Consider the following 23,962-nt stretch of genomic DNA (forward strand, 5'->3'; position numbering starts at 1 on the left):
TGTCGTCTCGTATGGTCTCGCGAATATCTCGTATAATCTCGAAATTCCCATAGCAACGAGTACAGATTACAATATGGCGTCCAAATAGGACGACCATAACAAACAAAACTATTTTTGGTCAATATCGTATACAATTAGTTATATTTCTTATGAAGAAGTAGTATAACCATCAAAATGTCACACAGGTTTGTAAATGTGCTTTTTGTTGGCATGACATTAGCTTATTTGTGCCTTATTCTCGATGGTGTTTACTTTTATGTATTTTTGGATTCGAGTTTTCATTTATGAACGTTTTTTTCCATTTCATTGCTCACGTCATTTGCCATGATTATTTCTTATAAACACAATAAGCTGTGTTGCGAACAAAAACATCAATGATTTGGAATGTCATTTTGGTGCATAGCTATATATATATTAGGAAATTTTCAATTATATTCCTGTTTTGACTTAAGTGGTTTTAAGAAATCATGTGGTCATTAAATGCACTTCGTTTTTCTCAAGTTTAATGTGAAGACATGACAAATAAACATACAATCGACTGCAAACCACTGAAAAAGTATCAGTTTTCTAAAAGAAGTAAGGACAGTCTTTTGATCTTATTCAAATTTCCTTTTTTACAGCACTTATAACAAGCAATGGACAGAAGCACAGTCGGCTCTTATGGACCTGCTGGTCCAGGAAATGCCTGCAGAACCCCAGAAGCCAGAACGGGTTTGTACAAGCCTTTTTTCATTTTATGATTACATATATTTACTGGCCTGCTAATGTTAAGAATACATGTAGTTTTAATAAGTAAATGTTAATTTCATGGATATTCTATAAACTTACAGGAAGTGACTAGAAATATTGACATATCAAGTTTTTGGTCAAAAATCCTTTAAGTTTGTACAACTATTAAGACCTTCAATATTCAATGCTTGTCCTCACTCATTTCAGATTGTAGAAACTTCTAAGCTCTAAACATTTCTTCTATTTAATCAGTCATCATAAATTCATAATAAGACTATTGGATGAACAAGCTCAAAATAGGTTCAACATTTTGAACAAACTGTGCTATATAAAATCACATTATAAGCAAGCCAGGAATGCATTTTACTTGTGAGTGGAATTCTGGGCTTGTGCTATTATTCAAGCACTGTAGGATAAATCTGCCCCAAAGCTTTTCAAAGTATGATTTATAATGAATCCTCAAATAGATTATTACATGTTTGATATATTTTATTGATATTTCAGGATCGTCTTGCAGCGTTCCAGTTGCTGGCAACTATGTACATCAAGTACATACAAATATTCCGGCGGCTTGAAATGTGCTATGATCAGATTGTCCACCCACAGAAGCGAAGGGTCCTTCGACATGTCCTAGACGGGACCATGGGTAGAATCCTTGAGTTGAAACATGAGATGGTCAACTTGGAGTTCTCAGAGTACCATTACTTTGATGATGTTCTGTCGGATTTGAAGTTAACACCCGTAAGACTTTATATGTATTGTAATATGAAAATAAAATGTTATAGTTAAACATAACCAATTTTAATATTGCTTATGGGTACCAGAGTGTCCCATTACAATTTGAATGTTAATTTTGATCTCTGAATATGTTTCTGGTATTTATCACAATGATATTTAATTTAGTTCCTTATAATCTGAATTTAAATGTATATTATGAATAAAAGGTGTAATAGGCAATCTAGCTTTCAGGCCTAAGTCTATAAAACAATATTAGGAAGTTTTTGTATGATGTTTTTAAAATTGTTTTTACAGTGACTAGTTTATGTAAATTGTCTGTGTAAATGTAACAATTATCTGTGCTAATTCAGAATGATGTAGAGATCCCTATTCCGAAGTACTTCATCAATGAGAGAATGGAAGCATTGAAAGAGAGGGAAAAACTTCTCGGTCAGATCCTCACCAAACTTGGTCCGCAGGATAAAGATACGGTATGTAGAATGATAGACTTTGAGGTGGTCTATTTGTTGAGGTGGTCTGGTAGTCAGCCCTCACCAAAAAGATTGAGTGTTTAAGATGGTTAAGGGGCAAGTTCTTGGTCATTACCGAAGAACAACACTCAAGTATTTTTTTATCCAATGAACTATTCATAACTCAACTGTAATAGATTGGTTCCAACTAGCTAAAGCTTCTGTTAAGTGAGTAATAACATTTATTGCTAAGAGTATTTGATATATTTTATTCAGATAAAAAAACATTTAGAAATGTCAATTTCAACTTTTTCAAACTTTTAAAATGTATATGTTAGCAATAATATTTTCAATTGCCATAGTAATTTTATGTCATAACACAGAAAGAAGACGTGAAGATGTCATTCGAAGAAGCGATCCGATTGGTCCAGATTCATGAGCGTGCACGACAAGGTCGGCTCCGTGCCAAATTCATGAAGGAGATCAGAAGACAGGAAGAGAGTGAGAGAGAGGCTGCACGACGAGGCGCTCCGACTCTTGACCATGACGTGGCTGCATCGAGGATCCAGAAGGTAAATTCATTGTTACATTCAAAGACACACTGTAGCAGTAATAATGTTATTACAGTATGCTGGTGTTATTAAGGCCAAAATGAAAAATAGCTGTGGTTCTGGTAACCCAAATAACACTAATTTTTACCAGCCCACTCAATACAGAGTTGTTTTATTTGCAAAGAAAACAATTAACGATAATAAAAAATCCTTAGCTACAGACCTTATTATTTTCAGCAGTTTTACTTGAAACACACCTTGTTTTCAAATTGAAATGCCTTGTTTCACTTGTTTATTGTATTTGAAACACCAGTACATTTTCAATCATACATCACTTGATTAATTTAAGTTAGATTTGTTTTAGAGACAAAAAATTATTGACCTATTACTTGCTTAGTTTGAATAGTATAAGAAATAGTTTTTTAATATATATAGATTGAAAAGAAAATGCTAGTTTCTAACTGGATTTTCTAGCAGGATTGTTTGTTTTTCTCTTTTGATTAACATTGAAACTTCAAGTTGATTGTTTAAGTGTGATATTCTGTTCTATATAATGTTTTGTTATTTCTCAACAGGTCTGGAAGGGATTTTACCAGCGTAGGAAGACAAGGAAAGAAAGAGAGGAGGAGATGATCTTTATTGGAATGGTTGGTTATTAAATAATCCTTATTTAAAACTTCAAACCACTGCAATTTTTGTCATGTTTTAAACAATTACTCAGTGCTTAAGAAAAAAGATTGTATGGTTTTGTCGTTTTTCTGACTGTGCATTATAATACAGCCCAAGAATGCTTGCATGTGCCATTGAATCATTACACTTTAAATTAAATCACAATTAGAGCTTTGTCTCAAACCACCCCAAACTACAATACTATTATAATATACTTAGTTACATGCCCAGGTGTATAGCATTTTGTATGAGCCTGCTAAGCATCTTAAAAAAAGGCTTAGAGGCTTAACTTCAACACAGTGCTTTAATCAAGCAATTTTTTCTCTGAAAAAATAGGCTCCGCCCAGTATGCCTTCAAGTGTAAAGAACACCCCTCAGGCGTTGGCCAATAAGACCGAACAACAGCGCCGTCTTACACAGAAAATGCATGAGAATGAGTACCAGCAAGCCTTGGTTACGATGAAGGACAAGATTCGGGAGACGGAGGGCCCGGACGTGAAGGAAACCATGATGGACCAAATCAGACAGTGGTTTATTGAATGCAGGTACAGAACTGAAAAGGATTTGAGGGGTTTAGAGTGGGCTGGTGTCTGTGCTATCTCTTCCCAGTGGTCGATCCCCACCAGAGAAACATTTCTAAAGGACACAGTATTTGTTTCTGCCTAGGAATTGACAAGAGAATGATTTATATTAGCTCCCAGCTGTCATCTCAATATAGTTGAAATAAATTATTTAAAATAATCAATAATAGGATTGATAGAGAATTTAGGGACAATTTAACCTCTAAAGAGAGGAAAAAGTTGACCTTAGTTAAGATTTCTCAATAATCCACATTTACAGATATGATTACAGATATGATAACTAAACTTAAGGTTTTGGATGATGACTTGGTAAGCGATCCATCACTAGGATGCAAAGATGTAATGGCATTTTAGATATTAACATAAAGTATTTTTATGTTAAGTTTATATTGCTTAAGCATTATATTGATTTTACATGGTCCCGATCATGGATAACATTTTTAATAACACCATAATGCTGCTATGATATGATATACTAGAAGGAGGTAATACAACAAAATTTTACTACAATTATAAAGCATTTTTTTTATTAATTTGTTTCTCATATAACATTATACCTATATCTAAAAAAGGTTTCAGTGAAAACCTTAAAAATATTCAAACTTAAAAAATTTTGACTTAAAAATGAAACTTTACTAGTAGCATTTTTGTATTAATGATGAATGGCTTACCTCAGAGATATTTAGCTCATCTTTTTTTTGTTTGTTTTTTTATTCATAAAAAATGTTCAGTTACTGTCATAGCCCAGGGCCAATATTTACCAGCTTCTTAAGTTTGAGACTCAGAAAAGCAAAATATTAATTTTGTTGTTGAAAGGCTAATACCTGTACATGTATAGGCAAAAAGGTGCAAAAATCAAACTATTTCAGGGACGCAACAGGAAAGTTTCCAGAATACCCTGATGAAGATGACGGAGGATCTGCGGCTATCTTCAAACAAAAAGATCCTGCTGAGGTTGAGGCTGAACTTGCTGGAAAGGTAATTATTAATGTTCACAACAATTTAACTAACAGTTTAGGTTACATGATTAATATCTTGGAAATTATATTAATATTAGTTTTCAGATTGACTGGTCAATAAAACTGGTTTAGAATGGAACTTGCAATTTAAAATTTTCTTTGTTTCTGTTGGTAATACGTTCTGACATTAGTTCATAATAGTTAACTTAATTTTGAACATTTACAATTATCAAGTATCATCATTATTATTTACTTCGATCATTTGATAATGTAACTCAAATCTTAACACGTCAGTGTTACTGTGCTCCTGTCATCATAGGTTTTTATAATAGTAAAATATTATCATCAATGTAACTTGAAAAACATTGCAAACAAGCAGCACTACTATCGGTTTGGAAAGAAATCGGTTGGTTCCTCTTATTCCGATTCGTCTAGAAGTTATTACTCAGATTGGGACGACAGCGAGGTAGACTGGTGTAGTCATTTTGGTTACAAAAATGTGAACACAGTCCAGTGAATTTGAACACGGTCTTGATATTTTTGGACACTTTAGATTTTGTTATGAGATATGATAATTGTCGTGTCAATGAATGTGTATGTTGATTTAAGAATGATTTGTGTTGTAGCTAAAAAGTTGTTTTTTTATTGCACACAAAGCATTGTTTACAAAAGGCTAAATGAAAGTTATCTGTTGAAATGACATTGATTAAAAGCCTAAATTAATAGAAACAATCAGAATGATATAAACAATCAGAATGATATCATTCTTTCGTACTGATGTGTATGTATGAAAATATAATATATTTGCACTGTTAATAAAGTGTAGTATAGTAATTGTTATGTATGTCATTAATGATCGCATACAATTTCTTTCATTGAAAGTTTGAATATAAAGGTGGAATTCTTTTGTCAGAAAGTAACTATTACTGTTAATTGCTGAATATATTGGTGTTTTTTTGTGAATTAAAAAGAACACAGTAGATGAATAATTAGTAAAATGCTTATTGGTTACTGATATAGAACAGATAATTAGCTGTTGCTTAAATAACATATTTTTTATTGTTTTTGCTGTTGGATTATGTTTTTACCAGACAATCTTTTTCTTCATTTTACCATAGATCGTACACACATGTATTTGTATCATACAATGTTTTAGGAGGATGGCAAGAAAGGGAAGAAAGAAAAGAAAGGCAAGAAAAAGAAGGACAAGAAGGAAAAAGGAAAGAAGGGAAAAAAAGGAAAGAAAGGGAAAGGAAAGGGTGGTGATGATGAGGTGAGTAGATTATATGATTATGGCAATATCAGGTATTTTTAAAAAATGGATAAAAATCATTTCAATCGAGGTCAAGGTCAGGTTTCTACAACAGAATGTTGTGACCATAAAGTTTAAGGTAATATTTTTAAATATGAAAATATGAAAAAAAGATCATCACACTGTGCTGACTAGCCATAGCCTGCATTTTTTAAGTGTTTCTGTATATGTTTAACGATGCTCTTCTAAAATTTGAAAAAGAAGTTATATTTTTCAACTTGATCTACCATTTAAGTCACTAAATTGCTGTGTGTTTTTTTTAAACAATCTGGCTTATCAATAGAAGTCAAGTTATTTCTGTTCTATATATATATATAGTACTACTTATTTGTTGTATTTTCAACATCAGGATCAATCAGTAAGTTCAAACAATATAACTCTGTTGTAATATGGTCTGTATGAATATTACGTTTTCGAACACTTATAATTTTGTAAATAAAAATGTCGTCAATATGTTCAACTATTGTGACTTGACACATGATTGAGGAAAAGAGTGTTTTTCATTGGTATGGAATGCTTTTATTTCATGCTTTTTGGTGTGTTTATTGAAATGGCAATAGGATTCTGTTTTATTTTGAAGAGCCATTAGTTATGGAAGATAATTTTTGTTTCAGTGCGATATTAATAATATTTCATCGAATGAGCACCTAAAGTGATCCCTAAACTAGTGGGTTAGCATAGCTTAGCTGTATTGTAGTACATGAGTGAAACTGTGAACTTTTGGTGTTCACAAAATGAAATAAAATTTATATCCCTATGAAACAAACAATTTCTATTTTTTATGCTCAAAACTCATTCAAAATGACGCTGATTTATATCTTATTGCTATTTAAAGTGCACTCAAATCTTAATGACGTTTGAACCCATGCTGGAAATTATGTTATTGACATTTAGTCCAAGCTACGTGCATGCTGAAGTTTGATGTGGACAGCAAAAAAAGTGAAATATCATTAATGTATCACTGATAAATTTCTATAAACCAATGGTATGCATAAAATAAAATGTTTTAATATTACAGGAGGAAGAAGAGGGCTGGAAGATGGCCCCTTCTAGCTTCGTACCAGCTGTCAATGATGGGACGGACACCTTCAAAGGTAGGAGTCATTTTCTCAGTGCTGTTTGTCCAGTAAACAGCTTGAGGTGTGAAAGTGAAAAGCTTCAATCTGCTTCTTTAATTAATGTATACATGTAACTTAAACTTTTTTGTTTCAGTGATATATATAAATGATGTCAATTCTGTGATACCAGTATTCACCTTTTTTTGCCACAATATAAAACTTGGTCCTATTTAATTTCCCCAGGTGTCTGGCAGACAAGAAACGAAGCTGATAATTTCCCGCAGAAGCATGATGTGGAACTGATTAAGGAAGAGAAACGAAAGGAGGTAGAAGAGGAAATTCGTGTACAAGTGGATGAACTCATGAGGACTGAGCTGAAAAATCTTAAAGCTGTGAGTTACTGTGCTGATAGCATTTTGTGGAAGCATGTTACTTTTTTTACAATTAAAGATGAACTCATCATTGCATACGGAAATTAAGGGGATATATTGATGCCACCAAATGAAAAACCAGTACATGCATTTTTGCAGAAAAACTTTTTTTAACTTTCTTAAATATGCTAATTTTTATGCTTCTTTTGAGAAAACACCCATTGTGATAGCCAATCAGAAAGCATTATCTAAGAAAATCACCATGTGATAAAAGGCTGTAAATGCATTGGTTGAATGAAATCCCTGTATTTGCAGGTCAATAGCGCAAAACAGTTTCAATTCTGTATAAAACTGGTAGAATTACATCTTAACAAAATTGTCAGTTTTGCACTAACCCTCAACATTGTGCTAAAATTTGCAGTATCAGGATTTTCACTTTTTTATTTTTGTCTTTGCTGAAAAGAACCACTTTGGGATTTACTGGTTTTCTTTCGGTGCCATTGATATGTCAAAGGTGAATGTATCCACCTCTAACCCACCAAGTCATGGGTTTGAGCCCCTCCATGCACCTGTTGTGGCATACCAAAAGCCAACTGATGAAACTGAATAAGTTAATACAGGTCATATTTATAAGATAAATTAATAAATATAGAAACTTGATTGGTCAACAGTAATTGTTGGTAAATATTGAACATATTAAATTACTTAAACCAAACCAAAGAATTAACCAGTTTTAAAGGATTAGCAGCAGCTTTTTACCTCAGAAAACAGACAAGAGAGTTACCCAATGTTCAGCTCTTTTTGTGTCAGGGAAACCCTTGGCATAAATCAATTGGTTTATGCAAACAAGCTAACTAACTATTGCTTTGCCATTTCAGGCTGTTGACCGTGACAAGGGAGGTAAGAAGAAGAAGAAGTCGGGCAAAAAGAAGAAGAAGAAGAAGAAGAGTGGAAAGAAGGGCAAGAAGAAGAAGAAGGAGAAGGATTTAACCCCGGACAGGTATGTGCGCTTGAGATGAAATGTTATCTTTTATAATTAATTGTTTCATAAACATTGCCCTTTCACGCAAATTAGTATTTGGGTTAGTTAGTTAGACGTATGTTTGGCATAAACTAAAATGTTTTACTTAAAACTTTTAATGGTCTGTTTTTTGAAAAGAAAAGTTATGGTATTGCTTTAGCCATGGTGTCCTCATCAGTGTGAGTGTTGTGCACATATTTGTTGTGAGAGAAAATATGCATGACTGTGTATATCAATGACATTTATATTTATTGAGTTAATGCCCTTGTTTGATTGAAAAACTACCGACAAGCATTGATGTTTGTTTGGCGGCCCTCTTGTTGACTTTCACTTTTGCCGTTTTCAGAAATCTGTACTTTGTCAAGCAGTGTCGTTCGTGTTGTCATCACACATCTTTTGCAACTTATAACATTTGAAAAACTTGGTGTAGGGTCTTCAAACTTGGTATGCACATGGTCATTGTCCACCTATGACCTCTATTGATTTTGGGGTAGTACGTCAAATAATTTGCACAACTGATTTGTAGAATTCTAATCATTGTGTTAATATTTCCTTCACATCTTTTATGAACAGGACTATTGAATCTCTCTATGAGGAGCTAGTGATGCAGGGAATCATTGTTCGGAGCCCTCTGCTAAAGCTGGCTGATTTTGAGGGCGAGTACAGCTACCTTGGAACCACTCTGCGACAGGCGAACATTGAACCAATGCCTTCACTGAGTGATGTCCGTAGGCTGGTGACGGAGTTTGGAATCCTTCCACTGGGTAAGACAATCAATAGATAATGTAATAAGACTAAGGTAAAAATACCTCACCAAAGATGATACTGTACAGGGATATTAACAATGATACTGTAGATTTTTTTTTTCTTTCTGGAAACACATTTGCCTCTACACTATAATACTTGGAGCTAAATTAAACAGTTAAGGCTCTAAACATACATCATGGAAACTGGTTCTTAGTGTGTCTGTTTTCTAAAAAAAAGTTGAGGTCAAAGCCTTTGTGTCACTGTTGTTGCCTGTGACAATCACACATGACTCTAGCTTTAATAATTGTGAAGTTATGGCCCTTGTTTGACAAAAAACACAAACAGATGAGCGTTGGCATTTAATCTGAAGCAATGCAGTGCGTTAACTGTTTAGGGGATCATCCTCATAAAAATGTGTATTTTGATTATATTAAATCTGGTGGAATTACCATCGATAATGTGTTAAATGGTGATCAGATTCTTAAAAAAATTATAAAAAGAAAGTTCTGTTTGCTACTTGTAATAACAATTTTACTAACATTACAAAAGTATTAGATGTATTGCATGTGATGTATATCTGAAAGCACATTGCAAAGTATTATTCTATCTTACAGGGTCTCCTGCAGTCCATGAGCAAGCTCCACTGACCAAGTCCATTCTTCTAGCTGGTCCACGTGGCTCAGGGAAAAAGATGCTTGTGCATGCCATTTGCAACGAGACTGGGGCTAATCTGTTTGACCTTTCACCAGCAAATCTTGTCGGGAAATACCCGGGGAAGGATGGCCTAAAAATGTTAATGCATCTTATATTTAAGGTACTATAATCTTGTTCCTAAGTGTCTACGTGATAGTTAGATGACATGAATTAAAATCTGATTAAGAATGGGTGGAGTGAGCGTAGTGAACGAGCACTTTTTAATTATTTAAATTTTAATTTAAGTCATCTAACTGACTTAATAAAAAAATTAATTGACTGACATGGGATTGTGTATCTGATGAGTATCGGTGGGCAGACTTTGAAACACCCGCGAAAGTTGAAATTCTTAAGCTTAGTTCTTAATGATTGTCTTTCTGCAACTTCATTGGCTGTAAATGTAGGTAGTATTCTAAAAACAAATTCTGATGGATCAACTTTTCGAATGATAATATTGAATGTCATAAAATGAAAATTAATCGTTGATAAATACTTTTCCATAAGTTGTTTTTGTTCAAACATATATAATAGTTTTCTTAATCTCAGAATATTATTTTATTTTGTTTTTAGGTTGGCCGAGCCCTTCAACCTACTGTATTTTATGTTGGCGACTGCGAGAAAATGTTTAAGAAAAAAATCCCCAAAACAGACCCTGTATGTATTAAATTATAATTTTCCTGTCTTAACATAATCATATTCATTAAAGTCCAACCCATACACCATGTTCATGATTTTTAACAAGAATCTTTAGGTCAGACTAAATTTTTACATTTATGGATATGATGAATCAAGATACGAAAATTATTAAAATTCAAATCCTTTTTGTTTATTTTATCATCCTTGAGATGTAAACTATACATTTTTGCTATTTTTCATATCAGGAGGTAATTATTCTATTGTTTTATTTTGTGGCATATTGTATATTTTAATGTCACTTATTCAATAATTCATGTTGTTATTCACTTGTTAGAAACTTAAATTTAAAAAGAAATTTTTTCTCAATTTTTAAAAAAGATTATTACTTTAAAACAGTATTTTGCTCTTGTTTTGAAATGTCTAAAGATTTTCTAATTTACAGTACAAATTTAAAAGTAACTTTCAACATTGACAACATACAAGTTTAACATATCTCACAATATTGTCAAGTTAATATTGTTTGTTATAGTCACATCTGATACAAGTCATTGTTTAAAGACATTATGAACATGTTCCTTGAATTTCAGACTGATCCAAAACGTCTTAAGAAAGAATTGCCTAAAGCCCTGAAAACGATAAAATCGGATGATCGCCTACTGCTAATCGGAACATCGAGATGCCCGTTTGACGGTGAAATGAAGCCACTTGTTGGATGTTACCAGAGACTAATTCTTATTCCAAGGCCAGATTATGCTTCCAGGCATTGTAAGTAATAAAGAGTAACCTCCCCTTGTTTCCTATTTTCCATTGTTTTTTTTTGTGAAGTGGAAGCGTTCTATTTTAGGATAAAAGGTTTTCATATATAGTCTGATAAAACATCGATTTGGTTGCTGGGGGTAGTTTCATCAAGAACTCTAGAAGCGATTTTGTTCCTAGGTGGGATTGTCAATGGTACAGTTCTATTGTTGTTGATCTCTCCTTGGTATAAAATTGCTCCTAGGATTCCTGACGAAACGGCCCCATTATGCATAGGAATTTATTTCAAGCATCGGGACAACTAAGCATGATTTGTTAGACATCTAAACATGGAAACATATAAATTACATTTCATTTTCATTTGCATCTTAATTTTTGCAGTGCTTAACTAGCATACAAATAAAACAGTGATATGTGGCGTCCTGATCACTTTACTATTAAATCTGCACATTTTTTTCTTTTGTTTTTTGGTGATTTATTTACTCATTGGGAAATGAAAAGGCAACAGATATTATATTACACTTTGGCATGTATATTTCTTTTAACAAAATGTATATATTAAAAGGATTTGCTGGTAAAAAAATTAAGCATAAATTAAAAACAAGGAAATTTTAACACCATTGTATTTATTTCATTTATTTAAATAAGGACAAATTGTTCATTGTATTTTAGCATGTGATTTTTGTCCACTTATCAACTTGTAAAGTGGTATACATTAAATTTCATGACACTCAGTCTAGTCAACTTGGTATTTCAATGGGTTTATATCATTAGTCATTTATTCATGTGACTGATTATGATATAATGTACAACTATAAGTATCTGTCATCTGTATGCAATGTAATGATGCAATCTGAATCTCATTTAGGATCAAATGTACATGATTTATACTTTTCATTGTATACTGTAGATATATCAATTCGTGTAAAATTTGATGAAAAAAAAACACTAGTCTGTTCATTTCATTAAATAGCTTGAAAATTAACTGCTTTTTTATGATATGCAATTATTTGAAGTCTGTTGTTGATGTCAGTTAGTTCCTGTAAGATATGCCTTTTTAGACAAATATTTATTTCAGTATGTGATTATAAACCTTAAAAAATACATGTAACTATATGTTACGTAACTTAGTTGTAAGCAAAAAATAGTCCTGCCATGGTAAAAGTGGCATTTTTATTTTTTTAAAAATAGTGTGCCTCATCAACTAACAATTATTGATTTTCTGTCGAAAATTCAAACTTTGCACAGTGTTAAAAGTTTTATTTCATTATCCAATTGCTTGTTTAAATTTGGTTTTTGATGATAATGTGAGTGCCTCTATTTTGGCAGACGATATCATGAGTATATTCATTCACACTTTTTGAAAATGTCCTAGGGGTGCATGATAGAACTTTCAAGCATGGCCGAACTCAACAGAATTGCCCGTCAGATGTGCAAAAATAAGTAATCATAATCATCACCTTTGCTTACAGTGCTGTGGCGTAGATTGATCATCAAGAACAACGGGATGATTACAAACAGTCTTGATGTCAGCTCGCTGGCTAAAGTAACTGACGGTTACACGCCAGGCCACATGCAGACAGCCATTGGCCAGGTCCTGACAGACAGGCGAATCCAGCAGCTTTCCAAACGCCCAATGCAGGCTGTAGAGTTTATCGCCCCATTGGCCAGAATTGACCCAATTTACAAAGAAGAGGAGGAGGCATTTAAGGTAATGTACATCTGTCTGATTGTCTTATTATCTCCAATTTGTGAAATTTTCTAAGTTCTGTAGTGAAAATGCTCTCTTAACTGTGTATAAATATGAACATTTTCTTGTAAAGTACCCGATATGTTTTTGTTAGAAGTGTACCCATATGTAGGTATATAAAAATCAGCAAAACAAATATCATTTCAAATTGACAATTATTCAGCTATAAATTTTTCATTATATGCCTACGATACTATAGTTGTGGATAAAAGACAAGATAGTACCTTCAACCATTGCAAATGAACCCAACAATATTCGTGTCTTTCTTTGCAGGGCTGGTATGCCAAAACTCCTCTTGGCAAAAAGCGTGCCAAGGCCGCTCAAGGTGATGATGAAGAAGGTGGGGGTGGTAAAGGCGGCAAGGGGAAAAAGGGCAAAAAGGGAAAGAAAGGAAAGAAGGGAAAGAAAAAGAAGAAATAAACATTATACGTTTGTTCATTGTACTTAAGCAAAACTCAATAAAATAAATAAAATTAAATAATGAAAAGACTCTTAAATCTATGCAGATCATTTGTGTTTGTATTTTAATAGGAAAAAAACTGCTGATGACACTAGTATTGTAAAAATATGCAAATGAAACATTATCCACATCCTGTTAGGGTGAAGTTCCATCAAAATATTCCTATTTGCAGTATTTTGTTGTTTATGCCATGAATATTCAAAATAATGCTGTTTATGTGAGTTTTAGAGACTGAAAGTTAAAAATATAATTATGTGTGTGCATTTACATGCTGTACAATATTCTTGAACATGTTATACTTACCTTAATTATGCACTTTCCTATTATAAATAATTGCTAAATAATTACTTTGATTAACATACAGCTGTTTTTAAATTGGGTTTAATACAAAGTTTCTCTAAGGTTATTGTTTATTAATCTGTGATAATATATTCTACCCGTCCAAGTTTATTTATTGACAGTGTTATTGGTAAATGACAGTGTTATTGGTAAATGACAGTGATATTGGTAAATAAATGTTGAAATTTAAGAACATTGTTGTTATGTAGTTTCTCAAGTTATTCCCACTTAAAGTGCATTCAAGATGGTTCCTGCTAAAATAGTGAATTGAATGACCAAGAAAATTACTTTCAAGATAGTTTCTTGCTAAAGAGTAAATTAAATGGCCAAGAAAGTTAATGTTTTTTTAAAGAGTATATCGAATGACCAAGAAAATACATTGTGAAAGAATAGATTAAATGGCCAAGATTGTTGATACAAGGTTTCATTTGAGAGAAAAGTTCAAAGATGAATAAATGTCGACCAATGGTTATTATGAAGGATACAGAGTTTAATTTGAAAGAAAGGTGCAGAAAACACGGTATTTGTTCCCTATGAGACGTTCCCTATGAGACGACAGTACATCACAGTTTATCTTGTAGCAATCATTTCATATTTAGCGTGTTTAGCTATGATATACACGGTTACAATCTTGTTATCAGTAATTAAAATTTCCAAAAAAAGCATTATTCAGTTTTAGTTGTTAAAGGCATATCACTCAAAATGTATGTTTGTTAAACATGTGTATGTATTGACTTTGAATAATTGGTGTCACTTTAAATAACTTAGGACGACAAACAAGATGCTATCGTTTTGAAAGAGTATAATAAATGACCAAGAAAGTTCTTACAATATGGTTTCATTTTAAAAGAGTATATAATATGACCATAAAAGTACTAACAATATGGTTTCATTTTGAAAGAGTAAAAGATGATCATGAAAGTTCTTACAATATGGTTTCATTTTGAAAGAGTAAAAGATGATCATGAAAGTTCTTACAATAGGGTTTCATTTGGAAAGAGTATATAAGATGACCATGAAAGTACTTACAATAGGGTTTCATTTTGAAATAGTAAATAAGATGACCATGAAAGTACTTACAATATGGTTTCATTTTAAAAGAGTATATAAGATGACCATGAAAGTACTTACAATATGGTTTCATTTTGAAAGAGTATATAAGACGACCATGAAAGTACTTACAATTAAGTTTAATTTCGAAAGAGTAAAAGATGACCATGAAAATTCTTACAATATGGTTTCATTTTTAAAGACTATGAAAGTACTTACAATATGATTTCATTTTGAAAGAGTTAAAGATGACCATGAAAGTTCTTACAATATGGTTTCATTTTGAAAGAGTATATAAGATGACCATGGAAGTTCTTACAATATGGTTTCGTTTTGAATGAGTATTTAAGATGACCATAAAGTTCCTACAATATGATTTCATTTTGAAAGAGTTAAAGATAACCATGAAGGTTCTTACAATATGGTTTCATTTTGAAAGAGTATATAAGATAACCATGAAAGTACTAACAATATGATTTCATTTTGAAAGAGTAAAATATGACCATGAAAGTTCTTAAATATGGTTTCATTTTGAAAGACTATGAAAGTCTTTACAATATGATTTCATTTTGAAAGAGTTAAAGATGACCATGCAAGTTCTTACAATATGGTTTCATTTTGAAAGAGTATATAAGATGACCATAAAAGTACTTATAATAGGGTTTCATTTTGAAAAAGTATATAAGACGACCATAGAAGTGCTTACAATACGGATTCGTTTTGAAAGAGTATATAAGATGTCCATAAAGTTCCTACAATAGGGTTTCATTTTAAAAGAGTATATAAGATGACCATGAAAGTACTTACAATATGGTTTCATTTTGAAAGAGTATATAAGATGACCATGAAAGTACTGACAATATGGTTTCATCTTTAAAGAGTATATAAGATGACCATGAAAGTACTTACAATAGGGTTTCATTTTGAAAGAGTAAAAGATAACCATGAAAGTTTTTACAATATGGTTTCATTTTGAAAGAGTATATAAGATGACCATGAAAGTACTTACAATATGGTTCCATTTGGAAATAGTATATAAGATGATCATGAAAGTTCTTACAATATGGTTTCATTTTGAAAGAGTATATAAGATGCCCATGAAAGTACTTACAATATAGTTTAATTTCGAAAGAGTAAAAGATGACCATGAAAATTCTTACAATATGGTTTCATTTAGAAAGACCATGAAAGAACTTACAATATGATTTCATTTTGAAAGAGTAAAAGATGACCATGAAAGTTCTTACAATATGGTTTCATTTTGAAAGAGTATATAAGATGACCATGGAAGTTCTTACAATATGGTTTTGTTTTGAATGAGTATTTAAGATGACCATAAAGTTCCTACAAAATGATTTCATTTTGAAAGAGTTAAAGATGATCATGAAAGTACTAACAATATGATTTCATTTTGAAAGAGTAAAATATGACCATGAAAGTTCTTACAATATGGTTTCATTTTGAAAGACTATGAAAGTCTTTACAATATGATTTCATTTTGAAAGAGTTAAAGATGACCATGCAAGTTCTTACAATATGGTTTCATTTTGAAAGAGTATATAAGATGACCATAAAAGTACTTATAATAGGGTTTCATTTTGAAAGAGTATATAAGACGACCATAGAAGTGCTTACAATACGGTTTCGTTTTGAAAGAGTATATAAGATGACCATAAAGTTCCTACAATAGGGTTTCATTTTAAAAGAGTATATAAGATGACCATGAAAGTACTTACAATATGGTTTCATTTTGAAAGAGTATATAAGATGACCATGAAAGTACTGACAATATGGTTTCATTTTGAAAGAGTATATAAGATGACCATGAAAGTACTTACAATAGGGTTTCATTTTGAAAGAGTAAAAGATAACCATGATTTTTTTAAAAATATGGTTTCATTTTGAAAGAGAATATAAGATGACCATGAAAGTACTTACAATATGGTTTAATTTGGAAAAGAGTATATAAGATGACCATGAAAGTACTTACAATATGGTTTCATTTTGAAAGAGTATATAAGATGACCATGAAAGTACTTACAATATAGTTTAATTTCGAAAGAGTAAAAGATGACCATGAAAATTCTTACAATATGGTTTCACTTTGAAAGACCATGAAAGTACTTACAATATGATTTCATTTTGAAAGAGTTAAAGATGACCATGAAAGTTCTTACAACATGGTTTCATTTTGAAAGAGTATATAAGATGACCATGGAAGTACTTACAATATGGTTTTGTTTTGAATGAGTATTTAAGATGACCATAAAGTTCCTACAATATTATTTCATTTTGAAAGAGTTAAAGATGATCATGAAGGTTCTTACAATATGGTTTCATTTTGAAAGAGTATATAAGATAACCATGAAAGTACTAACAATATGATTTCATTTTGAAAGAGTAAAATATGACCATGAAAGTTCTTACAATATGGTTTCATTTTGAAAGACTATGAAAGTCTTTACAATATGATTTCATTTTGAAAGAGTTAAAGATGATCATGCAAGTTCTTACAATATGGTTTCATTTTGAAAGAGTATATAAGATGACCATGAAAGTACTTATAATAGGGTTTCATTTTGAAAGAGTATATAAGACGACCATGGAAGTGCTTACAATACGGTTTCGTTTTGAAAGAGTATATAAGATGACCATAAAGTTCCTACAATAGAGTTTCATTTTGAAAGAGTATATAAGATGACCATGAAAGTACTGACAATATGGTTTCATTTTGAAAGCGTATTTAAGATGACTATAAAGTTCCTACAATATGATTTCATTTTGAAAGAGTTAAAGATAACCATGAAGGTTCTTACAATATGGTTTCATTTTGAAAGAGTATATAAGATAACCATGAAAGTACTTACAATATGATTTCATTTTGAAAGAGTAAAATATGACCATGAAAGTTCTTACAATATGGTTTCATTTAGAAAGACTATGAAAGTCTTTACAATATGATTTCATTTTGAAAGAGTTAAAGATGACCATGCAAGTTCTTACAATATGGTTTCATTTTGAAAGAGTATATAAGATGACCATGAAAGTACTTATATATAAGGTTTCATTTTGAAAGAGTATATAAGACGACCATAGAAGTGCTTATAATACGGTTTCGTTTTGAAAGAGTATTTAAGATGACCATAAAGTTTCTTCAATAGGGTTTCATTTTAAAAGAGAATATAAAATGACCATGAAAGTACTGACAATATGGTTTCATTTTGAAAGAGTATATAAGATGACCATGAAAGTTCTTGCAATACGGTTTCGTTTTGAAAGAGTATATAAGATGACCATAAAGTTCCTACAATAGGGTTTCATTTTGAAAGAGTATATCAGATGACCATAAAAGTACTGACAATATGGTTTCATTTTGAAGGAGTATATAAGATTACCATGAAAGTTCTTACAATAGGGTTTCATTTTGAAAGAGTATATAAGATGACCATCAAGTTCCTACAATATGGTTTCATTTTGAAAGAGTATATAAAATGACCATGAAAGTACTTACAATATGGTTTCATTTTGAAAGAGTATATAAGATGACCATGAAAGTACTTACAATATGGTTTCATTTGGAAAGAGTATATAAGATGACCATGAAAGTTCTTACAATATGATTTCATTCTGAAAGACCATGAAAGTACTTACACTATGATTTCATTTTGAAAGAGTTAAAGATGACCATGAAAGTTCTTACAATATGGTTTCATTTTGAAAGAGTATATTAAATGACCATGGAAGTACTTGCAATAGGGTTTCATTTTGAAAGAGTGAAAGATGACAATGAAATTATTTACAATCAAAATATAGCTTCATAATGCACGCTTTGCTATATGCACCAGTAGATCAATACTTATATTCATGAGCAACCACATGATATCAGCATGCAAATACAAGTAATACGTTTACACATGTACCTGGAACTCGTCAGCTAAGGTCACAGCTTCCTGATAAAGGGCATCCCATACAAGGCTCTCTCAGCTTGATCTATGTATGAACACCTTCGTTTGCTCGATTGCCTCCAACAGATCTTACGAGTTACCTACAAATGCGTTCCAGATTCAGGCGCTAAAAGGTTATTTAGTTATGGTTTGAGAATTTCACTTAGTAACTTAAGTAAGTAACATACTAAGTGGTTAACTAGATAAGATTCGTGTTACCACTTATTAAGTGAAACACGCAAATCATAAGTAGATAACCAGTTGTATAAATATATCTTATCACGTTTAACCAGTTAGTATGTTACTTACGAAGTGGAATTCGCAAACCATAACTTGATAACCAGTTGCTGCTACAAGCCAAAAGTGCATTTATAGATAAGAGGTAACACGAATCTTATCTAGTTAACCAGTTAATATGTTACTTATTAAGTGGAATTCGCAAATCATTACTAGTTAATCTGTTAGTGTTGTATAGCTAAAAAGGGTAAAATAGTGGCAGTTCTGGGCACTTTCAAGACTTATTTTAGTCTTATGATATTTATCTTATCAAAAAAATATCGCGAGTATTAACTGGATAACTAGATAATTAACGTGAAAATTAAATGGTTAACATGAAACAATTCGCTCACACTATCAGGTTATCTTACGGCAGTGATACGCCACCATAGAATATAGACAAAATAACTGTAAATATTTAAATATTGTATTGACGGGCATGTGTGGACGGACGGATCAATGGACGGAGTAAAGACGGACTGTTGGGTAGATTGTCTGCGTACGGGTGGATGGAAGAGGGGATGCAGGGAGGAATGAAATCACGACAGGAACGGAGAGATGGACGGAAGGACAATTGGATGGATAAACTGATGGGTCGATGGAAGGATAAACATACGGATTGTGTTAGGACGGACGTTCTTACGAGACGAGACATATATTCTGGGTTCTTGTGTTTTTATCTTTTTTACCCCACAATGTTTTTGTTAACCCCACTATCCAATTTTATGGTTTAACCCACCATGACAGACTTAACAATTAAATGATAACCTAAAACCCTATCCCTGACCATAGCCCAAACCACAGAATATAGGTTTTGTATTTACGGATGTACAGGCGGATGCATAGATGGATAGATGGGTGATCGAACGGACGATCTGACGGACGAACGGAAGGGAAAAGTAACAGTAAAACATAGTACCTAGCAGTATATATTTATACATTTTTCTTGACGGGTGAAAAGGTGAATAGGCCATTGTGATAAAAGGAAAGGGGGGATTGATTATAAATGAACTGCAGAATAGTGTAACGTTATTGTTTACATAAATGGTGTAAGTTTATTAAACTAAGAAGAATTATATATCCATACAGCAGGAAAAGGCAAAATATAAAATATTAAAGTTATAATAGTTGCTACCTTTTTGTTCTATGATAAACCAAGATAATAATAATAATTTATTTTTGTCCGAAATTCCGAAACTTTTCCGATTAAACATCTGTCACACGTACCTCGATGGAAATTTGAAATCACTGACCAACTCCCACTTCTGTGATAAAAGTTTGAGTTTGAAGTCATCATTCCACGGTCGGGGTAAGGGGGAAATATGTAAATGACATTCAAAATATACTCCCGCTTTGCAACTTGTATACAAAACCGAGTTAAACAGATGCTTATTGAAATCATGCGCTTGTTAAAATATTATCGACTGTCTTCAAAACGTAGGCACTAAACGTTTTTGAAAAAAAAAATGCTCATTTAACCTTGTGCGGTTAACTTGAATGTATATTAGGCATAAGCTGTCACCCCCCTTACGTTTCAGTTTTTATAGCAGATTTGGACGTTTTGTATTTTTCATTTTTGGAAACGATGTGTAGGCCCTGGCCTACCGTGCCTATTGGAGCTACGCCGATGCAGGTTGATACGATATATTTACTTCCCTTTTTGAAAGAGGGCGGAAGGACTCTGAAACGTTTTGATTGCATTTAAATCCAGGGTGTGACAGGAATATGGCATCAAACTTTGAATCCTCCATTCATAGGGGCGGTGATTTCATCCACGATTTCGTCTGTTCCGCTTGCGAAGAAGACTGAACACGGAAGCTCAACATTTCTGCTCACAGTGCACAAAATATTACTGCGATAACTGTGTCCCGGTTCACAACAAACTGTACAAGAGACACGCGGTGCTCGATCGGAAGGACGTAAAGAAATGGGCGGCGGCACCAGGGACGGTGGATGCCATGGAAAGATGCGAGAAACACCCCGGTAAAGCATTGGAGCTCGTGTGTGTCGACCATGACAAGCTATGTTGTCCGGTGTGCGTCGCTGTAGGTCACAGGTAGGTTTCGAAGTTTACCATAACAGAACATAAGCATCAATTTCTGAAGTAGACATTCTGACTTATATGCTTCTGATAAACCCAAAGAAACAACTAATCATACCTGAACGAGCTACTCTGTTGCAGTTTTAATTTAGGGGCGTAATCTTTTGAGTTTCGCCCCTCAATCCGAACCGAAATTTATTTGGTTGAAAACGTTGACAGTTTCTTGTGGAACTGATCCATTTTGATCGTATTTTATTACTTTTTTCCTCCTATATAGATATTGAAAGTAAACTTGGATTTTGACTGGATCCGGTAGTGAATTCATAGTTAAAAACTTTTTGTTTGACATTGACACGCTTATTAATAGGCAGAAATAATCACACTTGATAAAGCACAAATTTGTACCATGTATTTATCTTTCGTTTCCAGACAATGCGCATCGATACTGCACATTCCAGACGTTGCAAAGGGCATCCGCAAAGATCCAATGTTTACACAACTACCAAAAGAGGTAGCTGATTTAAGAAAGCAATTAGAAGATATGGAAGACGCCAGAACGAAAAATAGCGCCTCACTGTGGGATACTCGAGCTGTCATTGTTGACGAAAACAAGACAATCCGTGAAAATATAAACGCCAGTCTCGACAAGATGGAGAAAACAACTGTAGACGAGTTGGACAGCCTGATAGCGAAACACGAAACGGTCATAAAGAAAGATATCGACTTCTGCAAACAAATGCATGAAGATCTGAAGAGCTTGATGGATGCAATTGAAAACAAAAAGTCGTCAGGCGAACCCACCTTGTACATTGGAGTTAAGAAGTGTGGAGACAAAATGAACGAAGCAAGAGCACATGTACATAGAATGTCATCAGTTGAAACATACTATCTAACATATCAGCCTGACAAAACAATAGAGAAATGGTTCTCCTCTCCACAAAGCTTTGGAGTGCTAAATGATTGTGTTACTGTTGCAGCACAATTCCCACAAGAACATGTTTTCCAAGTGCTAGGATCCAAGGAGTATAATGTTAAGATGAGTTCCGAAACCCTTGAATGTGATATCGGGGGCGTATGTGAACTTCCTTGTGGACAGGTTGTTATCACAGACCGGAACCACAGTAAAGTAAAACTTCTAGACCGGGAGTACTTGGTTGTGGACGTCTATGATGTCGCCAGGGCTCCTTGGGGGGTGTGCCACATTTGCGGGGATGAAGTTGCCGTTTGTGTAAATTACTTTGATCAAATATGTGAACTTCAGTTCATGTATGTTGCAATAGGGAAACTCTTTGTAAGGAGGAAGTTAAGTTTTAATCATAAATGTTTTGCCGCTGCTTACCACGGGGATCAGCTTTACATATCCTCCGGTACCGCCCTGTACGTCTACACGATGTCGGGACAGCTAGTGAAGAAGCTGTACGAAGACAAAACAGAGAGTGATGCGGTTGAGAAATGTGTAATCAGTAACGATGGGAAGAGAATCTACATCACAAACCCCTCCAAAAATCAACTGATCACACTAGACAACATGGGCAACACGCTGGCCACATTCACCGACCCTGACATGATACAGCCTACTGGAATAGACGTGTCACCTGCCGGTCACGTGTTTGTCTGCGCATGGGACTCCAAAACAGTGCTGCAAGTTGACAAGGACGGGAAGACGAAGTTGACCACCCTGGCCAAAAAAGTAGACGGAGTGTCCTGCCCCAAAGCTTTGTTCTTCAGCAGCCGTACTTCCTGTCTGTTTGTCGGCAGGTGGAAAGATACGCTTCTTGTCATAATGCTGCAATGAATAACAATACAAATATGTTTACTGTATTCTGTAAATTAAAAGGAACGAACTACGTGGGATTATATTTAAAGAATCCTTATCGATTTCTTGTCGATGATTTGGATAATGTTCAACTCTCATTAATGTGGATAATAACTCTCGTTAACAACATTCTATATTTTCCCGTTTTGAATAATATATCGGTACATGTGTCACTGTAATGTATATTTAATGATTTATAAGGCATGTTATTACCGTAAACATTAGTATGACATCATGACGACGGGGAATATTATCAACAAACGTATTGTGGGATCAGGTCTCGAATTATTTATTCTTGGTTGTAGTGAGATATATTTTGAAACAAATCTTATGGTTGCAAATATCACTCTAGCCTAGGCTTAAAAAGATTTGACGGCTAACAACATTAAATTCTATTTTTTACACTTGCTTAGTATTCAAAACGTGATCTTACGATAATTTGTCTTAGGCTTGTTGATTTATACAATGCCCCTTATATGTGTAATCATCTTTGCTGTCTTACTTACTTACGCACACGCACGCACGCACGCACGCACGCACGCACGCACGCACGCACGCACGCACGCACGCACGCACGCACGCACGCACGCACACACACACACACACACACACACATATGTATAGTCTTGCGTTTAATTTGATGTAGGGTTGAAACTGAATAACATGTTAACAACGAACGAACGAATTAATGAATAGATGCATGGATGGATGATGGATGGATGGATGGATGAATTAATGAATGATTGAATAAATAAATGAATGGATGAATGGATGGAAAGAGTCGATTAAATCTTTTTCACAATGCATGAACATTCAAATGATGCACACTTGAACTGAGAACTGTGCTCTCTTAAATATTCCATTTATGTGTGCCAATAGGTAGTTTTATGACGACACAGTAAATGAAAATGATTCAGTATGTACTATGGTCCACGTATTTATCATTATATTATTAAAATATTGTTTTGTCTTATCACTCATGTGTGTAACTACTCTTAACATACAAACATTGAATA

At 33.2% G+C, this 23,962-nt stretch overlaps 2 protein-coding genes across 2 annotated transcripts; both read left to right on the plus strand.

The window, feature by feature from the left end:
- The first annotated feature begins 38 nt into the window (after positions 1 to 38).
- Positions 39 to 14,006, plus strand: LOC128217625 (dynein regulatory complex protein 11-like). Its single transcript, XM_052924890.1, has 18 exons — positions 39 to 185; positions 621 to 711; positions 1,234 to 1,470; positions 1,818 to 1,937; positions 2,300 to 2,488; positions 3,043 to 3,114; positions 3,473 to 3,681; positions 4,587 to 4,695; positions 5,833 to 5,949; positions 7,007 to 7,082; positions 7,290 to 7,438; positions 8,296 to 8,417; positions 9,012 to 9,202; positions 9,800 to 9,999; positions 10,449 to 10,532; positions 11,102 to 11,279; positions 12,743 to 12,981; positions 13,294 to 14,006. Exons 1-18 carry the CDS (start codon positions 175 to 177, stop codon positions 13,438 to 13,440), a joined length of 2,541 nt encoding a protein of 846 aa, XP_052780850.1. The 5' UTR covers positions 39 to 174; the 3' UTR covers positions 13,441 to 14,006.
- Positions 14,007 to 20,774: 6,768 nt separating this feature from the next.
- LOC128218516 (uncharacterized) lies at positions 20,775 to 23,758 on the plus strand. Its single transcript, XM_052926195.1, has 2 exons — positions 20,775 to 21,145; positions 21,560 to 23,758. The coding sequence occupies exons 1-2, from the start codon at positions 21,048 to 21,050 to the stop codon at positions 22,923 to 22,925; spliced, it is 1,464 nt and encodes a 487-aa protein (XP_052782155.1). The 5' UTR covers positions 20,775 to 21,047; the 3' UTR covers positions 22,926 to 23,758.
- Positions 23,759 to 23,962: the final 204 nt, after the last annotated feature.

This window comes from Mya arenaria, chromosome 14 (assembly GCF_026914265.1).
Source record: "Mya arenaria isolate MELC-2E11 chromosome 14, ASM2691426v1".
Taxonomy (NCBI): Eukaryota; Metazoa; Mollusca; class Bivalvia; order Myida; family Myidae; genus Mya; species Mya arenaria.